Raw genomic sequence first — 19,414 nt, 5'->3', positions numbered from 1 at the left:
CTTCCCAAAGTGCTGGGATTACAGGCTTGAGGTGCCACGCCCAGCCTCAACACAAGTTTTATATCTAGCTCTTTTACTCAATAATTCTGGGTCACCAACTTATTGATAGTATTTTTATCAAAACTATGTAACACAAAGAACATCAATCAAAAAAAAAGAATCATCAAATTAGATCCAAATGAATCTGTAAAACTTGAGAGGTATAATTAGTGATTTCATCTGTATAAACAACAGTATATAGTACTTGACTGCAACAAATTTATAAGACGAATGACTTTGACATGATGTAAGATGAACAAAATAAGAACACTGTAAAAAAAATTTGAAACCCATGGAAAGAAAATATTTAAAAAAAAAAAAAAAACTCACCATACACACCTGTAGAAGGAGTAGAACTGTTCATGGTAAAAAGTCCGTTAATGATGCCAGAAGAAAGAAGCTCATCAGATCCCCGCTGAAAAGCAAAACCATCGTTTGGTTAATAAACCAAGTTTTAGATAATGGTGCATATTTACCACTAAAAGTATTAAAATCTAATAATATTACTTCATCTTTGTATTAAGATATTAAAGGGGGAACTCCTCAAGAATCACAAAATCAAAAGGTTGGAAATAAACTACATAGCAAGGAAAAACTGCTGCAAATCCACAACTGTATTGTTAGTTACTAAAAAAAACCCAACTGCCACCACAGAAATGGGGCATAATCTTGAAATTCTTTCTAACCAAACCCAGTTTTCCAAAACGTAACATCTGAAGTGCCAAACCATATTCAGGGGGTTGTATTATGACGTTGTTTTTGTAGTATATATTTATATGCAAATAGTTTGTATAGCTCCTCCCTAAGAATTCTGACTTTTCAGTATCAATGTATTTTTTTAAGTAGATACAATTTATTTCCATATTGGCCAAATTCTTTATAATCAATAACTTTTTATCCATTAATCCTCATAATGATCTTTAATGCAGACTATTTCTTAAACAATTGTTTAAGTAATTTATTCTTTTTTTCAAGTAAGAGTTTGATCAAATTCCAAATCTGAACTGGCAACACTAAAAAGTAAGTCAGAGAAGTCTTTTCACTGTAACCTAAGATCTATTATCAACATTTAAAAGATTACTTTTAGGAAGGACAATAAATACTGTGTACCAAGTTAAAACCAACCTATTTTAAATAGTACTATTGGTTTAGCTTCATCAATTTTTAAGAACAAGTGTTTTGATCCACTGGATAATAAAAATCCGCAAACAATCCTAAAATATTAGAATAGCAACAGTGCTACAGCACATATTTAATGTTTAGGTGAAGGTGCCACTTCTGTAGGGAACAACTTCAGCCTTTGCTGAAGAAAGACAAACCACCAATATATCTACACAATAGAAATACAATTATTTAAACAAGTCCCGTATTAAACATCCAGAAATTACTCCCTTTGGATCTTTCACTGGAAGTTTATAGAGACATCCCAGAATGAGAAGAAGGAATGAAGTAATCAACATAAAAGAAAACTGAAAATCTCAACTTCCAGAAAAATCAGGATTAAGGCCTCACTTAAAGAATAGGTCTTCCTAATAATATCTGAAACGTAGATATTAACAGGCTACATATAATAATTAACAGACTTTGTGGTTTGCTGGCTACCTGCATACAGAGAAGACACAATTTCACAGTTTTACGTGTATTGATAGTAAAAATTTAAACTAACATGATTTTTATATATGAGGAATTTGGTTAAATGCATTACTAATAGATCTTCCACGCATATGAGTTAGCATCAATGTTTCTACGTATAAATCAAGTTAATATAATCTTAGAAACCATTTGAAGGTCACTTTAGTTCCTTCTAGATTTGCAGAAATGTATTTTTTCAAGAATAACAAAAACTATAAAGCAAAAATACTGATAAGCTAGATAACATTAAAATTAACAACTTAACAAAAGACATCATTAGGAGAATAAACAGACAAGTCATGGAACAAAAAGATACTGCGATATATAAAACCAACAAAGGGTTTACATCCAGAACTCAATAAGAAAAAGAAAAAAGGAAAAACAAAACACTAGGAATCAGTATGGAAAAGCCAAGATAACAGAAAAATGACAAGAGACTTGAACAGGCATCTCACAAAGTGGTGGACTATATTACTGTTCCAGAGTATTTGCACCCTCTCCTGTTCCTGAAAAAGAATCATTCAACCCCATCCATGGCCATGGACTTGCAATGCCTCCAGTGAGAGGAGTATAACTCCCTACCCCATTGACAATGAACACAGTTTTGTAATATCCTTTGGCCAATGGAACATGAATGGATATGACCTACATTTAATCCAAACAGTAGCTTCAAAACTATCAGTCATTTCTGCCAATTTTTTCTCTTTCTCTCTGAAATAAGAGTACATCTCAAATAGGAGCTACTCTTTCAGCCTAATTCTCAGAATAACAAGTATAGCTCCATAACAGCTACCACCATTGTAAGTGAACAAGAATTAAATGTTTCCGTAAACCACATATAAATGACTAACATCATATCCAATCAACATAAGAAAAGATATCTGACCACATCCTCATTGGTCATCAGGGAGATGCAAGTTAAAACCACAATGAGGCCGGGCGCAGTGGCTCACGCCTGTAATCCTAACACTTTGGGAGGCCGAGGTGGGTGGATCACCTGAGGTCAGGAGTTCAAGACCAGCCTGGCTATCATGGTGAAACCCCATCTTTAAAAAAAAACACAATGAAATACTATAATATTAAAAAGACTAACAATATCACATTAGTAATAGTGTGGAGTAACAAAAACTCTTACATGAGAGTTAAGTAAGTACAATTTAGTGGGAATGTAAACTGATACCACTTGGAAAACTAATCCAATCCACTAAAGTCAAATATATGAATATCCTAGGACCCCTATATAGTCTACTCCGATACATATCCCTCAAGATATTGCCAGCTTGTGTGTAACTAGACATGTAAGATTGTCTTCATCAGCATTATCTGCACTAGCCAAATTGGAAACAACGAAATGCCAGCAACTGTAGAATATCTGAGTTAATTTTTGTAAATGCTTGCAATGATTATACAAGGAGAATGAACTACTGCTCCACATAACACAGATAAGTCTCACAAACCTAAAAAGTCATTCAAAGAATATATGCTATATTGTTGCATTTATATGGGGTACAAAAAGCTGGACACAGTGGTTCACATCTGTATTCCCAGCACTTGGAGAGGCCAAAAAGGGAGCATCACTTGCGGCCAAGAGTTCAAGACCAACCTGGGCAACAAAGGAAGAACTCATCTTTAAATAAATAAAAATAAACAAAAAAATGGATTATCAAAACCAAAAGCACAAATGACAAAATAAAATAAACAGAACTTTGTCAAATATAAAAACTTTTGTACTTCAAAGAACACCATCAAGAGAATAAAAAGACAACATGGAAAATGGAAGAAAGTATTTGCAAATCACGTATCTCATAAGAAACTGGTACCTAGAACACCTAAGGATTCTTACAACTCAACAATAAAAAAAAAAGACAAATAACCCACTGGATTTGAAAAAATATTTCTCCAAAGAAGGCCAATAAGCCAGGTGCAGTGGCACGTGCCTATAGTCCCAGCTACTCGGGAGGCTGAGGTGGGAAGATCGCTTGAGCCCAGGAGTTCTGGGTTGTAGTGTGCTATGCCAATCGGGTGTCCGCACTAAGTTCAGCATCAATATAGTGACCTCCGGGGAGCAGGGGACCACCAGGTTGCCTAAGGAGGGGTGAACCGGCCCAGGTCGGAAACGGAGCAGGTCAAAACTCCCGTGCTGATCAGTAGTGGGATCGCGCCTGTGAATAGCCACTGCACTCCAGCCTGGGCAACATAGCAAGACCCCGTCTTAAAAAGAAAAATAAAAAAAAAAGAAGGCCAATAAGCACGTGAAAAGATACTAAATCTAATTTACTCATTAAAGAAATGCAAATTAAAAGCCACTTCAAGGAAAAGTTAAGACCATGATACTACCACTTAACTATCAGAACACCTAAAATAAAAAGTTATAGTATAACATGTAGACCTGATGTGGAAACAATGTATCTGGTAAAGACACTCTGGAAAGCAGTTTGGTGATTTCTTAAAAAACTAAACATACATTTAGCAACCTCAAAAGATAATATGTTCTAAGATTTCACCTACAGTATTCTCAAAATGACAAAAATTATAGAGATGGAAAACAGATTAGTGGTTGCCAGGAGGTAGAGATGGTCGGGTGGAGGTGGTGGAGGTGGTAGGTATGATTATAAATGGTACCATAAGGAGATCTTTGTGGTGATGGATTAGTTCTATATCTTGACTGTGACGGTCGTTACAGGAATCTACATACGCAATAAAATCAAATAGAACTATATACAGGCACTGTGCCAATACTAATGCTCCTGTTTTGATGGTGTACTATAATTATATAAGATGTAACCACTGGAGGAAACTTTGTGAAGGGCACACAAGACCTTTCTGTAGTATCTTTACAACTTGCCATGCATCTCTAATTGTTTCAAAAGTTTAATAAAATTAAAATTAAAAAATAAAATATAGGACAACAGATACTTCATACTGAGCCAAAGGATTCCTACTGGCTTGAGAGTCTTGCTATCTTAGAACAGCCATCACTAACACCTGTGTTTAACCCTGCCACAGCCCATTGTCATAGCTTATCCTCAACACTATGCTTCTGTAATGGTGGTCCAGAAGGCATCCCTTCAAAAAAAGGCAGAACAAAAAGAAAAGAAAGAAACATTACAAAAGGCAGATAACATACACCAGAAACTATACAAATTTAAACTGACAGCAAATAACTTTTTGTAAAATGAAGAAAAAAAATTGACCTAATAGCCTGTCTTAAACAAAACTATAAAGGGATACAACAGCTCAAGGGAAAGGCAAGTAAGAAATCTACCAAAAGAGTTAAAGAAAAAATTGGTGAGAAAAAATAAGGCAGTATCTTGAAAGTCAAACATTTTCAAAAGAAAAACTGAGAAGTCAAAAGCGCAGACACCTTTCCATCATCCAAACAAGTTACCTGCTGTGAGAAACCAACTCTTTCTGTATTTTTGACATTAAAACAAAAAACAAAAAAAAACTAGCAAGAAGAAAGCACTTTCTTAGAGACACTTGAGATTACCAGAAAGGCAACTAGAGGAGGTGTTAAACTGTTAACACAGGCCCCAGACTACGGCTAAGAATCCCCAAAGTTGACTATATTCTTCTTTTTATTTTTTTGAGACAAGGTCTTGCTCTGTCACCCAGGCTAGAGTGCAGTGGCACGATCTCAGCTCACTGTAATCTCCGCCTCCTGGGTTCAAGTGATTCTCATGCCTGTCTCCTGAGCAGCTGGGATTACAGGTGTCCACCATGAAGTCCAGCTAATTTTTCTATTTTATTAGAGATGGGGTTTCACCATGTTGGTCAGGCTGGTCTCAAACTCCTGACCTCTAGTGATCTGTCCACCTTGGCCTCCCAAAGCGCTGGGATTACAGGCGTGAGCCACCATGCCTGACTAAGAATATAGCCTGACTATACTCTTCTTAATGCACACATGCCATTTCAGTTTCAATTTGGCAAGAGAAGTTACTCATTTTTTTTTTCTATTTTTATCTCATTCAATAAACTGTTACCTAGTTTCCTACCAAATAAATTTCCAATCAACTATTAATGTGAAATTATTCCCTGTTGGTTACTGAAGGTCCTGTGATGGCAATGAAAAACTCTTTCTAATCTGGATCTCTTTTCACAATACTACTGCCCTGTCATGTAATTTTCTCCAAACAAATCATATTTATTTTGCATCTTTTTATGATATTCTCCTGCTTCAAGCACTATTCCTCTGCTACATACCCAATCCTATCTAGTAGTCACAGGTAAAATGGCACCACATCCTTGAGAATTTTTCTACCCTGAGTAAAAGGGTTCAACTTCATTTTTATCATTGTTTAACATTAAAATGTGTAAGGTTCTAGAATTTAGTTCAGTTCATATAATATATTCTTCATATATGTATAACTGTCAATATCATAATTTTGTCAAATATGTACACAAAGTTAGTTCTCAGCTACCTTGAGGTCTATTATTTGTGCCTTATACTAGATTATATTCCTTGAGAGCCTACAGCAGAGTATCAGGTACAAGATAATAGCCCTCTGCCTTGGCTACTCGATACAATTGCATGGGCAGCTTAAAAATAAATACTACAGGCCGGGCGCGGTGGCTTAAGCCTGTAATCCCAGCACTTTGGGAGGCCGAGGCGGGTGGATCACGAGGTCGAGAGATCGAGACCATCCTGGTCAACATTGTGAAACCCCGTCTCTATTAATACAAAAAAATTAGCTGGGCACGGTGGCGCGTGCCTGTAATCCCAGTTACTCAGGAGGCTGAGGCAGGAGAATTGCCTGAACCCAGGAGGCGGAGGTTGCGGTGAGCGGAGATCGCGCCATTGCACTCCAGCCTGGGTAACAAGAGCGAGACTCCGTCTCAAAAAAATAAATAAATAAATAAATAAATACTACAGGCAGGGCGTGGTGGCTCACACCTGTAATCCCAGCACTTTGTGAGGCCAAGGTTGGGGGATCACTTGAGCTCAGGAGCTCAGAAGCAGCCTAGGCAACAGAACGAGATCCTGTCTCTACCAAAAACACAAAAAAATCAGCAGGGCATGGTGGCACGCACCTGTAGTCCCATCTACTTGGGGGGCTGAGGTGGGAGGATCGATTGAGCCCAGGAGGTCGAGGCTCAGTGAGTCAAGATCATGCCACTGCACACCAGCCTGGGTGACAAAGAGAGACCTGTCTCAAAATTAAAAATAAAAAAGATAAATAAGATCATAAAGTTTCATTTCTGGCAATGTTTTATCATTCTTCATATAGAATAAACAAGACGTTTCCCAAGTAGTTATGACACTTCTAAAAACTAGTAACTTACTCCCCCTAATAATTTCAGAATATGACAAAAGACAAAGAGAACAAAAGAAACTTACATTTGAAAACGTAGTCATAAAAATAATTCTGATAACCACAATTTTCTAGCCAAGTTTTTCCCCCAAGGACTCATTGTCAAATTACAGAAAACAAAGGTTTTTTTGATATTATAAAACCTAAATCCCAAGAGTCATACTACTTTGTAAAACATTGTAAAAGATGATAAAAACAGAGTTATTAGTTCTGCATTATTACTTTAAACCCACCTTGTCCAACATGCAGATGGACCACATGCGGCACAGGATGGCTTTGAATGATGCCCAATGCAAATCCGTAAACTTTCTTAAAACACTGTAAGATTTTTTGGTGTTTTTGTTGTTGTTAGCTCATCAGCTATCGTTAGTGTTAGTGTATGCTATGTGTGGCATAAGACAATTCTTCTAATGTAGTCCAGGGAAGCCTTGCTTTAAATATTCCCTTTTTCTGAGATGGGGTATTGCTCCATCACCCAGGATGGTGCACAATGGCATAATCGGGGGTCAAGCAATCCTCCCGCCTTGGTCTCCTGAGTAGCTAGGACTAGAGGCATGGACCACTGTGCCCAGCTAATTTTTTTTCATTTTTTTAGGGGTGTGGTCTCACTATGTTTCCTAGGCTGGTCTCAAACTCCTGGGCTAAAGTGATCCTCCTGCAGGCCTCCCAAAGACCTGGAATTACAGGCCTGAGCCATGGCACCTGGCCAACTTTAAACTTATTCTTTTTAATTTAAAAACACAAAATAAAACTTTTATTTCCTAGACATAAATTATTTCTCTTGAAAACATATCACTGCATTTAATTACAGACTACTTCAGTAAAAAATGAAAAGTATTTCTCAAAATTATACTTAATATTTACATCCTAAAGTGTCTCAAAAGCAATTTTCCATAAGGTTTGACTGCTATGATAATAGATTATGGTTTAAGGGAAGAATGGAAGATAATCAAGCAGAATGAAGACATTTTTAAAAGGAAGGAAAACCTGTATGAGTGAATGCAGATGACCAAAAGAAAAAAAGACTGTACCACAGGTAAACAAATAAACGTATACAAAAGAAGGCCTTAACAAGCCAAATGTGAAGACATGGGGGAGTGGCGGGGGGCGGGTGCTGGTGCAAACAACACCAGATTGACAGTCTCCTTAGAAACACACAGCAAATTTACATAAGTCCAGCGGTTGCTCTGTGAACTTGTCAGCTCTCTGGCTAAGTCAACAAACCAATCAGCTTTACTGCCTCAAGTATCAATTACTGAAGCTCTTGCCTGCTGAAGCATAATTCACGGGGCAAATAAAGCAAAGAAATACTGTAATAAAGCAGGACAAATAAGTGTTTCATCATCAAATCTGATAGGAATTGGTTTTATATAGCATTAAGCTTATGAAGTAATATGTACAGAAGATTCTGAAAAAAGACCATTAAGTCATAGTTAAACCTTATATGATATCTCAAATGCATATGAAATTCAAGAATAAGATTTGTTTTAATCTATCAAGATACTATATGACCACACAAAAGAGGCTATCAAAAAACTACTTCATAATTTTCCAGAATCCTAGAACTTTTTAAAATTAACAGAATCTTAAATACTGAAATTAATATCCAAGTCCTACCTTTTTCTAACAGATAGTCTAGTGATCCCATGTGAATACTTTCCAGAATAGAAAACTCATGTTGGCTATGCTCTTTTTCCAAAAACAGAAATAAAAGTGATACTTATATGAAGTCCCACTCAGGAGAACCTAAGTATGCACGGATTTTGGCCCACTACAGATACTGAGGAACAACTGTACTCTGAAACAGATTTGCTATACTATATAAACTTATTGATTATGGTCTCCTGATTACTTACCTTTACATACTCCTCCACAGAACATACTACAATGTTTCATATGTAATCAATGTTCAAATCTTTTTTCTTTTTTTTTTTTTTTCAAATCTTTTTTTCTTAAAAAAAAAAAAAAATGAGTAATAGGCCAGGTGTGGTGGCTCACGCCTGTAATCTCAGCACTTTGGGAGGCCAAGGCAGGTGAAGTGCCTGAGGTCAGGAGTTTGAGACCAGTCTGGCCAATATGGTGAAACCCCCTGTCTCTACTAAAAATACAAAAACACTATCCAGGTGTAGTGGTGGGTGCCTGTAATCCCAGCTACTTGGGAAGCCGAGGCAGGGGAATTGCTTAAACCAGGGAGGTGAAGGTTGCAGTGAACCAAGATCGCACCACTGCACTCCAGCCTGGATGACAGAGTGAGACTCTGTCTCAAAAAAAAAAAAAACAGGCAGGGCGTGGTGGCTCATGCCTGTAATCCAAGCACTTTGGAGGCCAAGGAGGGTGGATCACCTGAGGTCAGGAGTTCAAGACCAGCCTGACCAACATGGTGAAACCCCATCTTAAAAATAAATAAATAAAAGAAGTAATAACTATAGAGATAAGGGAATAAACAGAATATTCGATGGGGGTTTCAGATTGTGTGGCACTACATGAAACTCCAAGAGTTTCGTTTTAAACATTTAAGCCTTTTAACATTCACCCTCCTGTAACTCTAAACACATCTAAACCCAAAGACATCTTCTATTGGTAACTCTACTAACTAACCCTTTTGACTGAGATCATACCCTCACATACACTGTGGCCTCATCAACATCCTTTATCTACTGTGATTATCCCTAAACAACATTCTCTAAAGAATAGTTACCAAATTGTTCATCTGTGACATTTTCCATTCCACAGTTGCCACTATTGAGATTCTAGGGCAGTGGGAATAAAAAAGGTAGTTAAAGGTAGAGGAAATTCTTTAAAATAGCAGCTGTGGCAATGTTTAAAAACTACTCTGGACAATTTTCAATAAATAATTCTGATTGCCTTCATTTTATATGGACATCTTAGCAACAAAATATCAACACTTTTTTTGAAGGCAGCACAATGAAATACTTTAATGACTGCAAGTAATTCCTCTAAAAAGCCTTCTAATGACGTCCAATCAAAACGCCATTCATTTGAATATTTATTCAGTACCTACTATGTAGGTATAACTCATACACATTGAATTCAGTGTGTATAAATGTGTTAGTAATAATATTCATTCATTCAACAAATTCAATAAATATTTACTGAACCACAAGCTATATGCCAGGCCTTTAACCACTGGGGAAAATTAGGGAACAAATGAAAATCCCTGCCCTTAACTTAATGCAGCTTACAATCTTGTACGAAGAAACATGATAATCAAAATAAGTAAATTATGTATTATATCTTGAAGTAGTAAGTGCTTCTTAAAAAGTAGGAGAAAAACCATCAGGAGTGCCAGAGGTGAAAAGAGTTGCAATTTCAAATAGGGCAGCAAGGTACGACTCAAGAGAAAAAGGCATTTAAGCAAAGTCTTACAAGAAGTAAGGAGTAAGCTATGTAGATATCTGAGGGAAGAATACTGTAGGTAGAGGAAACAAAATGCCTTGTATGTTCTGGAAAAACAGTAAGGAAACAATTATGACTAAAAGAGAATGAGCAAGGGGAGAAGTAAAGAGATTAGAGAGAACGTATGTCATATCATGCAGGGCCTTAAAGGCCATTTTAAAGAATCCTACTCGGAGTGAAATGAGGGAAAGAGAGTTCTGAACAGGAATGAAAAGATCAATTTGCTTTTTTAAAGGATCACTCTGGCTGCTGTGTTAAGAATAGTATTTTACAAGGCAAAGTGGTGAGGAAGCTGTGATGATAATCCGGATTAGGGGCCAGGGCAGTTGCAGTTGTAGTTGTGGTGAAAATGGTTGGTTTTTTTAAAATAAACAATTGGCCCTAGATATCCATGGGTTCCACATCCGTGGATTCAAACAATCACAAATTGAAAATATTTAGGAAAAAACTGCCATCTGTATGAACATGTACAGACTTTTTTTTGTCATTATTCTCTAAGCAATAAGCATAATTATTCACATAGCATTTAAACCATATTATAAATAACCTAGAGCTGACTTAAAGCACTCAGGAGGAAGTGTGTAAGTTACATGGAAATACAGATGATACTAAACAACACGGATTTGAACTGCCCAGGTCCAAATGAGGACCAAAAATACAGTATTGCCTGAATGCAAAACCAAGTCATATGAAGGATTGACTTTTTATATATGCAGGCAGACTTTACCTATACAGAGCCAATTGGAGAACTTGAGTATGCATGGATTTTGGCCCCCCATGGATACTGAGAGACAACTATACTCTGAAACAGATTTGCTAGCCAGGCACAGTGTCTCAGGCTTGTAATCCTAACAACTTGAAAGGCTGAGGCAGAAGGATGGCTTAAGGCCAAGAGTCTGAGACCAGCCTGGGCAACAAGAGCGAAACTTTGTCTCTAATTGTTGCCCAGGCTCGAGTGCAATGGCACGATCTCAGCTCACAGCAACCTCTGCCTCCAGCGTTCAAGCGATACTCCTGCCTCAGCCTCCTGAGTAGTTGGGATTACAGGCATGCGCCACCACACCCCAGTAATTTTGTATTTTCAGTAGAGATGAGGTTTCTCCATGTTGGTCAGGCTGGTCTTGAACTCCTGACCTCAGGTGATCCACCCACTTCAGCCTCCCAAAGTGCTGGGATTACAGGCATAAGCCACTGTACCCGGACAAAATTTTTTTTTATAATTAGCTGGGTGTGGTGGTGCCTGCCTGTAGTCCCAGCTACACGCAAGGCTGAGGCAAGAGGATCATCTGAGCCCAGGACGTTGGAGGCTGCAGTGCTCTAGGATGGTGCCTGTGAGTAGCCCCGGAACTTCAGCCTGGGCAACATAACGAAATCTCACATCTTTATTTTAAAAAGAAAAAAAATCAATGTAATGAAACAAAAAGACTGAGAATGTATTTCAGATTAATTTCTTGATTTTGATAACTGTATCACTGTTTATAGGTGATATACACAGAAATATTAAGGGTTAAAGAATAAACTATAGTCTCAAAGCATCTTCCAACAAATTACTGATTATGAAAAGAAAATTGGTAACTTTTGGAAAAGTCTGGCAGAAAATCACCTTAACCAAGTATTTAAAATACAAGAAAAGGGGAGGCCAAGGCAGGAGGATCACTTGAGGCAAGAGTTCGAGACCAGGCTGGCCAACGTAGTGAGACCCTGTATGTACAAAAAAACAACAACAACTCACTGGGCGTGGTGGTGCATGCTCATGGACCCAGCTATTCAAGGACTGAGACAAGAGGATCACTTGAGGCCAGGAGGTCAAGGCTGTAGTGATCTGTGTTCATCCCACTGCACTCCAGCCTGGGCAACAGAACAAAACTTTGTCTCAAAAAAAATAAAAAAATTAAAAAGTCTGTGTGTGTGTGTGTATTTACATATATACAAAGATCCTACTGAAGGGGGAACGGTAAGACAGTTGGGGAAAATGATAAACAAATGGTACAGATATGAACTGGGTAAAGGATATATGAGTTCTTTGTACTCTTTTTTTTTTTGAAACGGAGTTTCACTCTTGTTGCCCAGGCTGGAGTGCAATAGCGAGATTTTGGGTCACTGCAACCTCCGCCCCTGGGTTCAAGCAATTCTCCCTCAGCCTCCTGAGTAGCTGGGGTTACAGGCATGTGCCACCCCGACATAATTTTGTATTTTTAGTAGAGATGGGGTTTCTCCATGTTAGTCAGGCTGGTCTCAAAACTCCCAACCTCAGGTGATCCACCTGCCTCAGCCTCTCAAAGTGCTGGGATTACAGGCATCAGCCATCACACCCAGCCCTCTCCGTACTCTTATAATCTTTCTATAATTTTATGTTAAAGTTTAAAAAAAATAATAAATCAATGAAATTCACCACATTAGGACACTAAGGAAAAATAAACTGCTAAAAAGAAAAAGCAGGCCAGGCACAGTGGCTCATGCATGTAATTCCAGAATTTTGGGAGGCTAAAGGGAGTGGGTCGCCTGAGTCCAGGAGTTGGAGACCAGCCCAGGCAACATGTTGAAACTCTGTCTCTACGAAATATACAAAAATTAGCCAGGCATAGTGGTGCATGCCTGTAGTCCCAACTACTCAGGAGGCTGAGGTATGAGGACTGCTTGAGCTCAGGAGGTCAAGGATGCAGTGAAGTGAGATTGTGCCACTGCACTCCGGACTGGGTGGCAGTGAGACACCGTCTGAAAAAAAAAAAGGGAAAAGAAAAATCAAAGTACACATGCGGTATGTACACACTATGGTAAGCTATCAGATAAAGATAACATGATCATATAAGAAAGTCATAACCCATAGTGATTTACAACAAAAAAGTACTTGCACTTATATAATCTTACTTTGACATTAATAAGACCTTTTTTAAGAGACAGGGTCTCACTCTGTCACCCAGGCTGGACTGCAGTGGTGCAATCATAGCTCATCGTAACCTCCTCTCCTGGGCTCGAATAATCCTCCCACCTCAACCTACCAAAGCACTGGGATTACAGGTGTATGCCACTACAACCAGCCTAGTAAGCTATTTTTATATTCTTTCTTCAATATTTATTCACTACTGTGAGTAGGCAGCTGTACTGTTTATCCATGCCTGCATAACTACTCCAAAATTTAGCAGCTGAAATAAACAAATATTTTATAACTAAATTTCTGGAAGTTAGAAACCTAGACATGATCTATCACAGACCAGAATCATCTCAAGTCTTAATAGAACAAATGAAAGATCCACTTCCACATTTACTCAAGTGGTTGCTGGCAGGATTCAGTTTGTCCATGGGCCTGTCCATAAGATAAGTCATGACATGGCAGCTCACTTTTATCAGAGTGAGCAAGGAGAAAGTGAAGCCAGTCTTTTGGAACCTAATCCTCTTAAGTAGATTTAAGTCCACCATCTTGCTATTTGTTTTGGCTCATCTGTTCTTTAACTATCTTAAACATAGATAGATTAAAAGAAAACTAAAAGGAATAGGAAAAAAAAAACGCAGTCAGCTCTCCACATCCATGAGTTCTGCATCCACGGATGAACCAAGTGAAGATGGAAAACATTTGGAAAAAAAGTTCCACAAAGTTACAAGAAGCAAAAGTTGAATTTGCTATGTGCCAAATACTACTTTGAATGAATCCATGCAACTGAAGTTATATGTAAGCACTGTATTAGGCATTTTAAGTAATCTAGAAGTGATTTTTTTTTTTTAATTTTTTTATTTTTGAAAGATGGGGTTTCACCATATTGGTCAGGCTGGTCTCAAACTCCTGACCTCAGGTGATCTGCCCACCTCAGCCTCCCAAAGTGCTGGGATTACAGGTGCATCTAGAAGTGATTTAAAACATACAGCAGGATGTGCTATAAGTTATATGCAAATACTGCTCCATTTTTTATAAAAGACTTCAGCATCCACAGATTTGGGGGTCCTTGGGAAGTACTGGGCCAATCTCCCAAGGATACAGAGAGACAAATGTATACACCACACAAATATCAATCTTAAGAAAGTTGGAATGGCAACATTAGACAAAGTACACTTCAGGATAGAAACTATTACCAGAGATAAAAATGTGTATTTGGCAAGGAGACAAAAGGTCAACTCATCAAGATATAACACTCCTAAATATGAATGCACCTAGTAACTGAGCTTCAAAATACATAAAGCAAACTGAAGAACAGCTGGATACAGTGGCTCATGCCTATAATCCCAGAACTTTGGGAGAATCACTTGACCCCGGGAGAAGAAGGCTGCAGTGAGCTGACATTGCTCCACTGCACTCCAGTCTGGGTAATAGAGCGAGACTCCCATCACAAAAAAAAAAAAAAAAGAAGGGGACAGGTGTGGTGGCTCACGCCTATAATTCCACCACTTTGGGAGGTCAAGGTGGGAGAATCACTTGAGGTCAGGAGTTCAAGACCAGCCTGGCCAACATGGAAAAAACTCTGTCTCTACTAAAAAAAAATACAAAAATTCGCCAGGCATGGTGGTGGGCACTGGCAATCCCAGCTACTCCGGAGGCTAAGGCAAGAGGAAGCGGAGGCTGCAGTGAGCTGATAGCATGCCACTGCACTCCATCCTGGGCGACAGAGCGAGATACCATCTCTAAATAAATAAATATGAAAGAAAGAATGAAAGAACGAAAGAAAGAAAGAAAGAAAATGGCTGGAAACAGTGGCTCACACCTGTAATCCCAGCACTTTGGGAGGCCAAGGCAGGAAGATGGCTTGAGCCCAGGAGTTTGAGACCAGTCTAGATAATATGACAAAACCCCACCTCTACAAAAAAAATTTTTTTAAACATTAGCTGGGCATGGTGGGAGTATTGCTTGAACCCATGAGGCAGAGGTTGCAGTGGGTTGAGATTGCACCACTGCACTCCAGCCTGGGTAACACAGTGAGACTCTGTCTCAAAAAAAAGAAAGAAAAAAAAATTATCCAGGCACAATGGCACATGCCTATAGTCCAGCTACTTGGGAGGCTGAGGTAGGAGGATCACTTGAGCCCAGGATCCAGATCAAGGCTGCAGTGCACCATGATTGCGCCACTGCACTCCAGCCTGGGCAATGGAGCAAGACCCTCTCTAAAAGAAAAGATATGCAGAAAAGCAAATTAAACTCAATGTAAACAGAAAGAAGGAAATAAAGAGCAAAACTGATGAAATTCAAGAGTCAACCAACACAGGAAATGAAAACCAAAGCTGGCTTTTCAAATAGACCAACAATACTTACAGCTATACCAATCGGGAAAAAAAGAAAATATCAATTATGAATATCGGTACTAAAAAGATGAAAATTACTACAATTCCTACAGACATTAAAAGGATAATAAGAAAATATTATGAACAACTTTACATCCATAAATTCCAACAACTTAGCTAAAATACAAAAGTTCCTTGAAAGATACAAATCCAATACCCATTGCTGTTATCAAAGAACAGCAAATGAGAAATAATAAGAAATGTTTTCAACCTAAAATAGGGCATCTAAGAAGAATCTACAGCTAAGAAAGACTGACTGCTTTCCCTTAAGGAGCAGAAGTAAGGCAAAGATACATAAAAGTCAGAAAGAAACAAAGGGCACCCAGATTAGAAAAGAATAAAACTACATTCTCAGATGACACAATCATATACATTAAAAACTCCTAAGAAATTTACCCAAAAAAAGCTTTGTTTTTATAGCAATATCACAATATACAAAAATCAATATGCAAAGTATTTCTATGTATTGATAATAAAACACCATTTATATTAGCAAGAAAAATGGGATACATGTGCAAAACCTGTACACTGAAAACAACACTGAAAGAAATTAAAGATGACATAAGAGAATTTGAAAGCTGGGTGCGGTGGCTCACACCTGTAATCCCAGCACTCTGGGAGGCCAAGGTGGGCAGATCACTTGAGGTTAGGAGTTCAAGACCAGCTTGCCAATATAGTGACACCCGTCTCGTCTAAAAATATAAAAATCAGCTGGGCATGGTAGCACATGCCTGTAGTCCCAGTTACTCAGGAAGCTAGGGCAAGAGAATCACTTGAACCTGGGAGGTGGAGGGTGCAGTGATCTGAGATCACACCACTGTACTCCAGCCTGGCCAACAGAGCAAGACTCTGCCTCCAAAAAAAGAAAATGAGATATTGTTTCATAGAAGATTCAATATGCTTGAAATTTCAAAAAGAAATTAAGACAATTTCATTTAAAATAGCTACAAAAAAATACTTAGAAATAAATTTAACCAAGGAGGGTACATTGAAAATTATAAAACACTGATGACAGAAATTGAAGACACAGCCAGGAGCAGTAGCCCACACCTATGATCCCAGCATTCTGGGAGGCCAAGGTGGGAGGATCACTTAAGCCCAGCACTTCGAGGCCAACCTGGGCAACATAGAGAAACCGTAACCTTACAAAGATTTAAAAAAAAAAAAAAAAAAAAAGCCAGGTGTGGTAGCATGTGCCTATAGTCCCAGGTATTCAACGGGTATATAAAAACATGCTCAGCATCACTAATCATCAAGAAACTGCAAATTAAAACCAACAGGAAATATCACCTCACATCTGTTAGAATAGCTATTATCAAAGAAGGAAAAAAAGAAACACTTGTACACAGTTAGTGCGAATGTAAATTAGTACAGCCATTATGAAAAACAGTATGGAGGTTTCTGAAAACATTAAAAATAGAATTACCATATGATCCAGCAACCTTTTACTGGTTATATATCCAGAGGAAATGGAGACAGTATGTTGAAAAGACATCGGTATTTCCATGTTCACTCCAGCATTATTCACAATAGCCAAGATATAAAACCAATCAAAATGTCCCTCAGTAGATGAATGGATAAACAAAGTGTGGTATATATGTACAATGGAATACTATTCAGCCTTTAAAAAGAAGGAAATCCTGTCATGAGACAACATGGATGAACCTGGAGGAAACTGCATTAAGTAAAATAAGCCAGGCACAGAAAGACAAATGCTGCATGATCCCACTTACATGTAGAATCTAAAAAAGCTGAAATCATAGAAGCTGAGAGAGTATAATGGTGGTAACCAGGGGCTGGGGGAGAAACCGGGGAGATTTTGGTCAAAGGATACAAAATTTAAGTTAGCAGAAATAAGTTAGAGAGATCTATCATTTAACATGGTGACTATATACTTCAGTTTTTAAAATTAACTGGGCATGGTGGCATGCACCCTAGAGTCCCAGCCACTCAGGAGGCTGAGGCGGGAAGATTACTTGAGCCAGTGAGTTCAAGGTTACAGTGAGCTATGATTGCACCACTGCACTCCAGCCTAAGCAACAGGACGAGACTCTTTCTCTTAAAAAAAGGAAAAAAGACTGTATTTTAAGTGTTATCACTACAAAAAATGATAAGTGAGGTAATGCATATGTCAATTAGCTTGATTTAGTCATTCCACAATGTATATATATTACAAAACATGATGTTACATATCATAAACATATACAACTTTTACTTGTCAATTAAAACTTCTTTAAATAAAGAAAAATAAATTTAAAAAATGAAATGTCTTGAACTTGACAGCATGGTAGAATATGGCCAAAATAATAATAATAATAACTAAAACGTCAAAATGTCAAATGACCTACAGATTTTAATCGATGCCAGGAAAATCGCAGCTTCTTCCACAGAATATGACAAGCTGATTTCAAATTTTAAAATGAAATTCAAATGATCCAGAATAGCTAAAGCAATTTTGCTAAGAACAAAATTGGAGTGCCTACTTGACTTGACTTTAAGACACACTATAAACCTACAGTTATCAAGACAGTGTGATATTAACATAAGAATGGTCAAATAGATCAAGGGATAAGAATAGAATATATAGAAACAGACCCACTCACATATGGTAAGTTGATTTTCAAATAACAGTGCCAACACAATTCAGTCTGGAGAGGAAAATCTTTTCAAAAAATGGTGCTAAACTACCTGAACTGTTTACTCACGCCATATACAAAAATAAATTTGAGATTCATCTGATATCTAAACCATGAAAGTTAAAACTGCAAGGCTTCTTAAAGCAAATAAAAGAGAAAATCTTCCTTCTTATCTTCGGAATAAGCAGATTTATTAGATAAGACACATAAAGCTATAACCAAAAAGGAAGAGACATTAAATGTATCAAAATTAAATTCTTCTATTTATCAAAAGACACTATTAAGAAATGAACAAACAAGTCACAGAAATGAACAAACAAGTATTCACAATACATACACAGGACAAAGGACTTATATCCACAATATATAAAGAATCCTTACACTCAATAATAGAGATATAAGCCCTATTTGAAAGAATGGGTAGGATTTTCTAGTCAGCTTGGAAGTTGTCATTTTTGCCTTTACGAAAAGAAATTCATCTAACAAACTAAAAATCATCAGCTAGTCACCAGGGAAGTGAGGTCATGAGGCAAATCACCACATCAAAATGTTATAACTGCTGAATCCAGAGTCACAAGTGAGGTACTGTTGGTCTGGAGCAGAATCTGCTGGAACTATAAACTAACAGGACTACTTAAATGTTTCCAATTCTGACAAACTGCTGGAGTATGAACTAACATACAAGTAAGAAACCCTTGGAGCCTGTAGTCCTAAGGGGCCCCCATAATTCCCTAGGCTCTACCTCCAGGAACCCTACACCAAATTCTTAAAGTGAAGAAATAAGAAAGGCCCTTTCCAGTCTCTAGCAGAAGAGGCACAGTAACCACTGTGAAATACACCCAAGAGCAAGAGCTTCCTCCAAAAGTATAGTCTTATTCTGATGTTTTCCAAAAACTTTGAAAACAAAAACTTTGTCCAATCTAGGGAAACGGTGTTTCCTAAACTCTAGCCTCTTCTGGCCTACCAGTCCTACCTAAGGGGGAAAAACACTATGAAACACTTATGAAAGTCACATATCAGGGACACCAACCTGGGAAAAGGCTGATATTAATCAAAAGGTTATGGAATGCTTCCCCTCCCAACACCTTACCATCACATCTCTAGTATAATAGC

The 19,414-nt window shown here is 37.9% G+C and overlaps 1 protein-coding gene across 6 annotated transcripts in view; it reads right to left on the bottom strand.

The window, feature by feature from the left end:
• Window positions 1–19,414, bottom strand: part of PTBP3 (polypyrimidine tract binding protein 3) — a 108,427-nt gene that overhangs the window by 76,420 nt on the left and 12,593 nt on the right. For 2 of the 6 annotated variants that reach the window (XM_012461831.3, XM_064378926.1), the window contains one exon: window positions 370–454. In XM_012461831.3, coding sequence (XP_012317254.1) covers window positions 370–403 — 34 coding nt within the window. In that variant the 5' untranslated portion in view covers window positions 404–454. Of the gene's footprint in view, window positions 1–369; window positions 455–12,132; window positions 12,152–19,414 lie in introns of those variants that run through there. The other 4 variants (XM_064378923.1, XM_012461833.3, XM_012461838.3 and 1 more) reach the window with 4 other exon arrangements.

Source organism: Aotus nancymaae, unplaced genomic scaffold (assembly GCF_030222135.1).
Source record: "Aotus nancymaae isolate 86718 unplaced genomic scaffold, 86718_ANA_hifiasm-v0.15.2.pri h1tg000003l, whole genome shotgun sequence".
Lineage (NCBI taxonomy): Eukaryota > Metazoa > Chordata > Mammalia > Primates > Aotidae > Aotus > Aotus nancymaae.
Note: the sequence above shows the minus strand (reverse complement) of the source record. Positions and strands in the feature narration are given on the sequence as shown.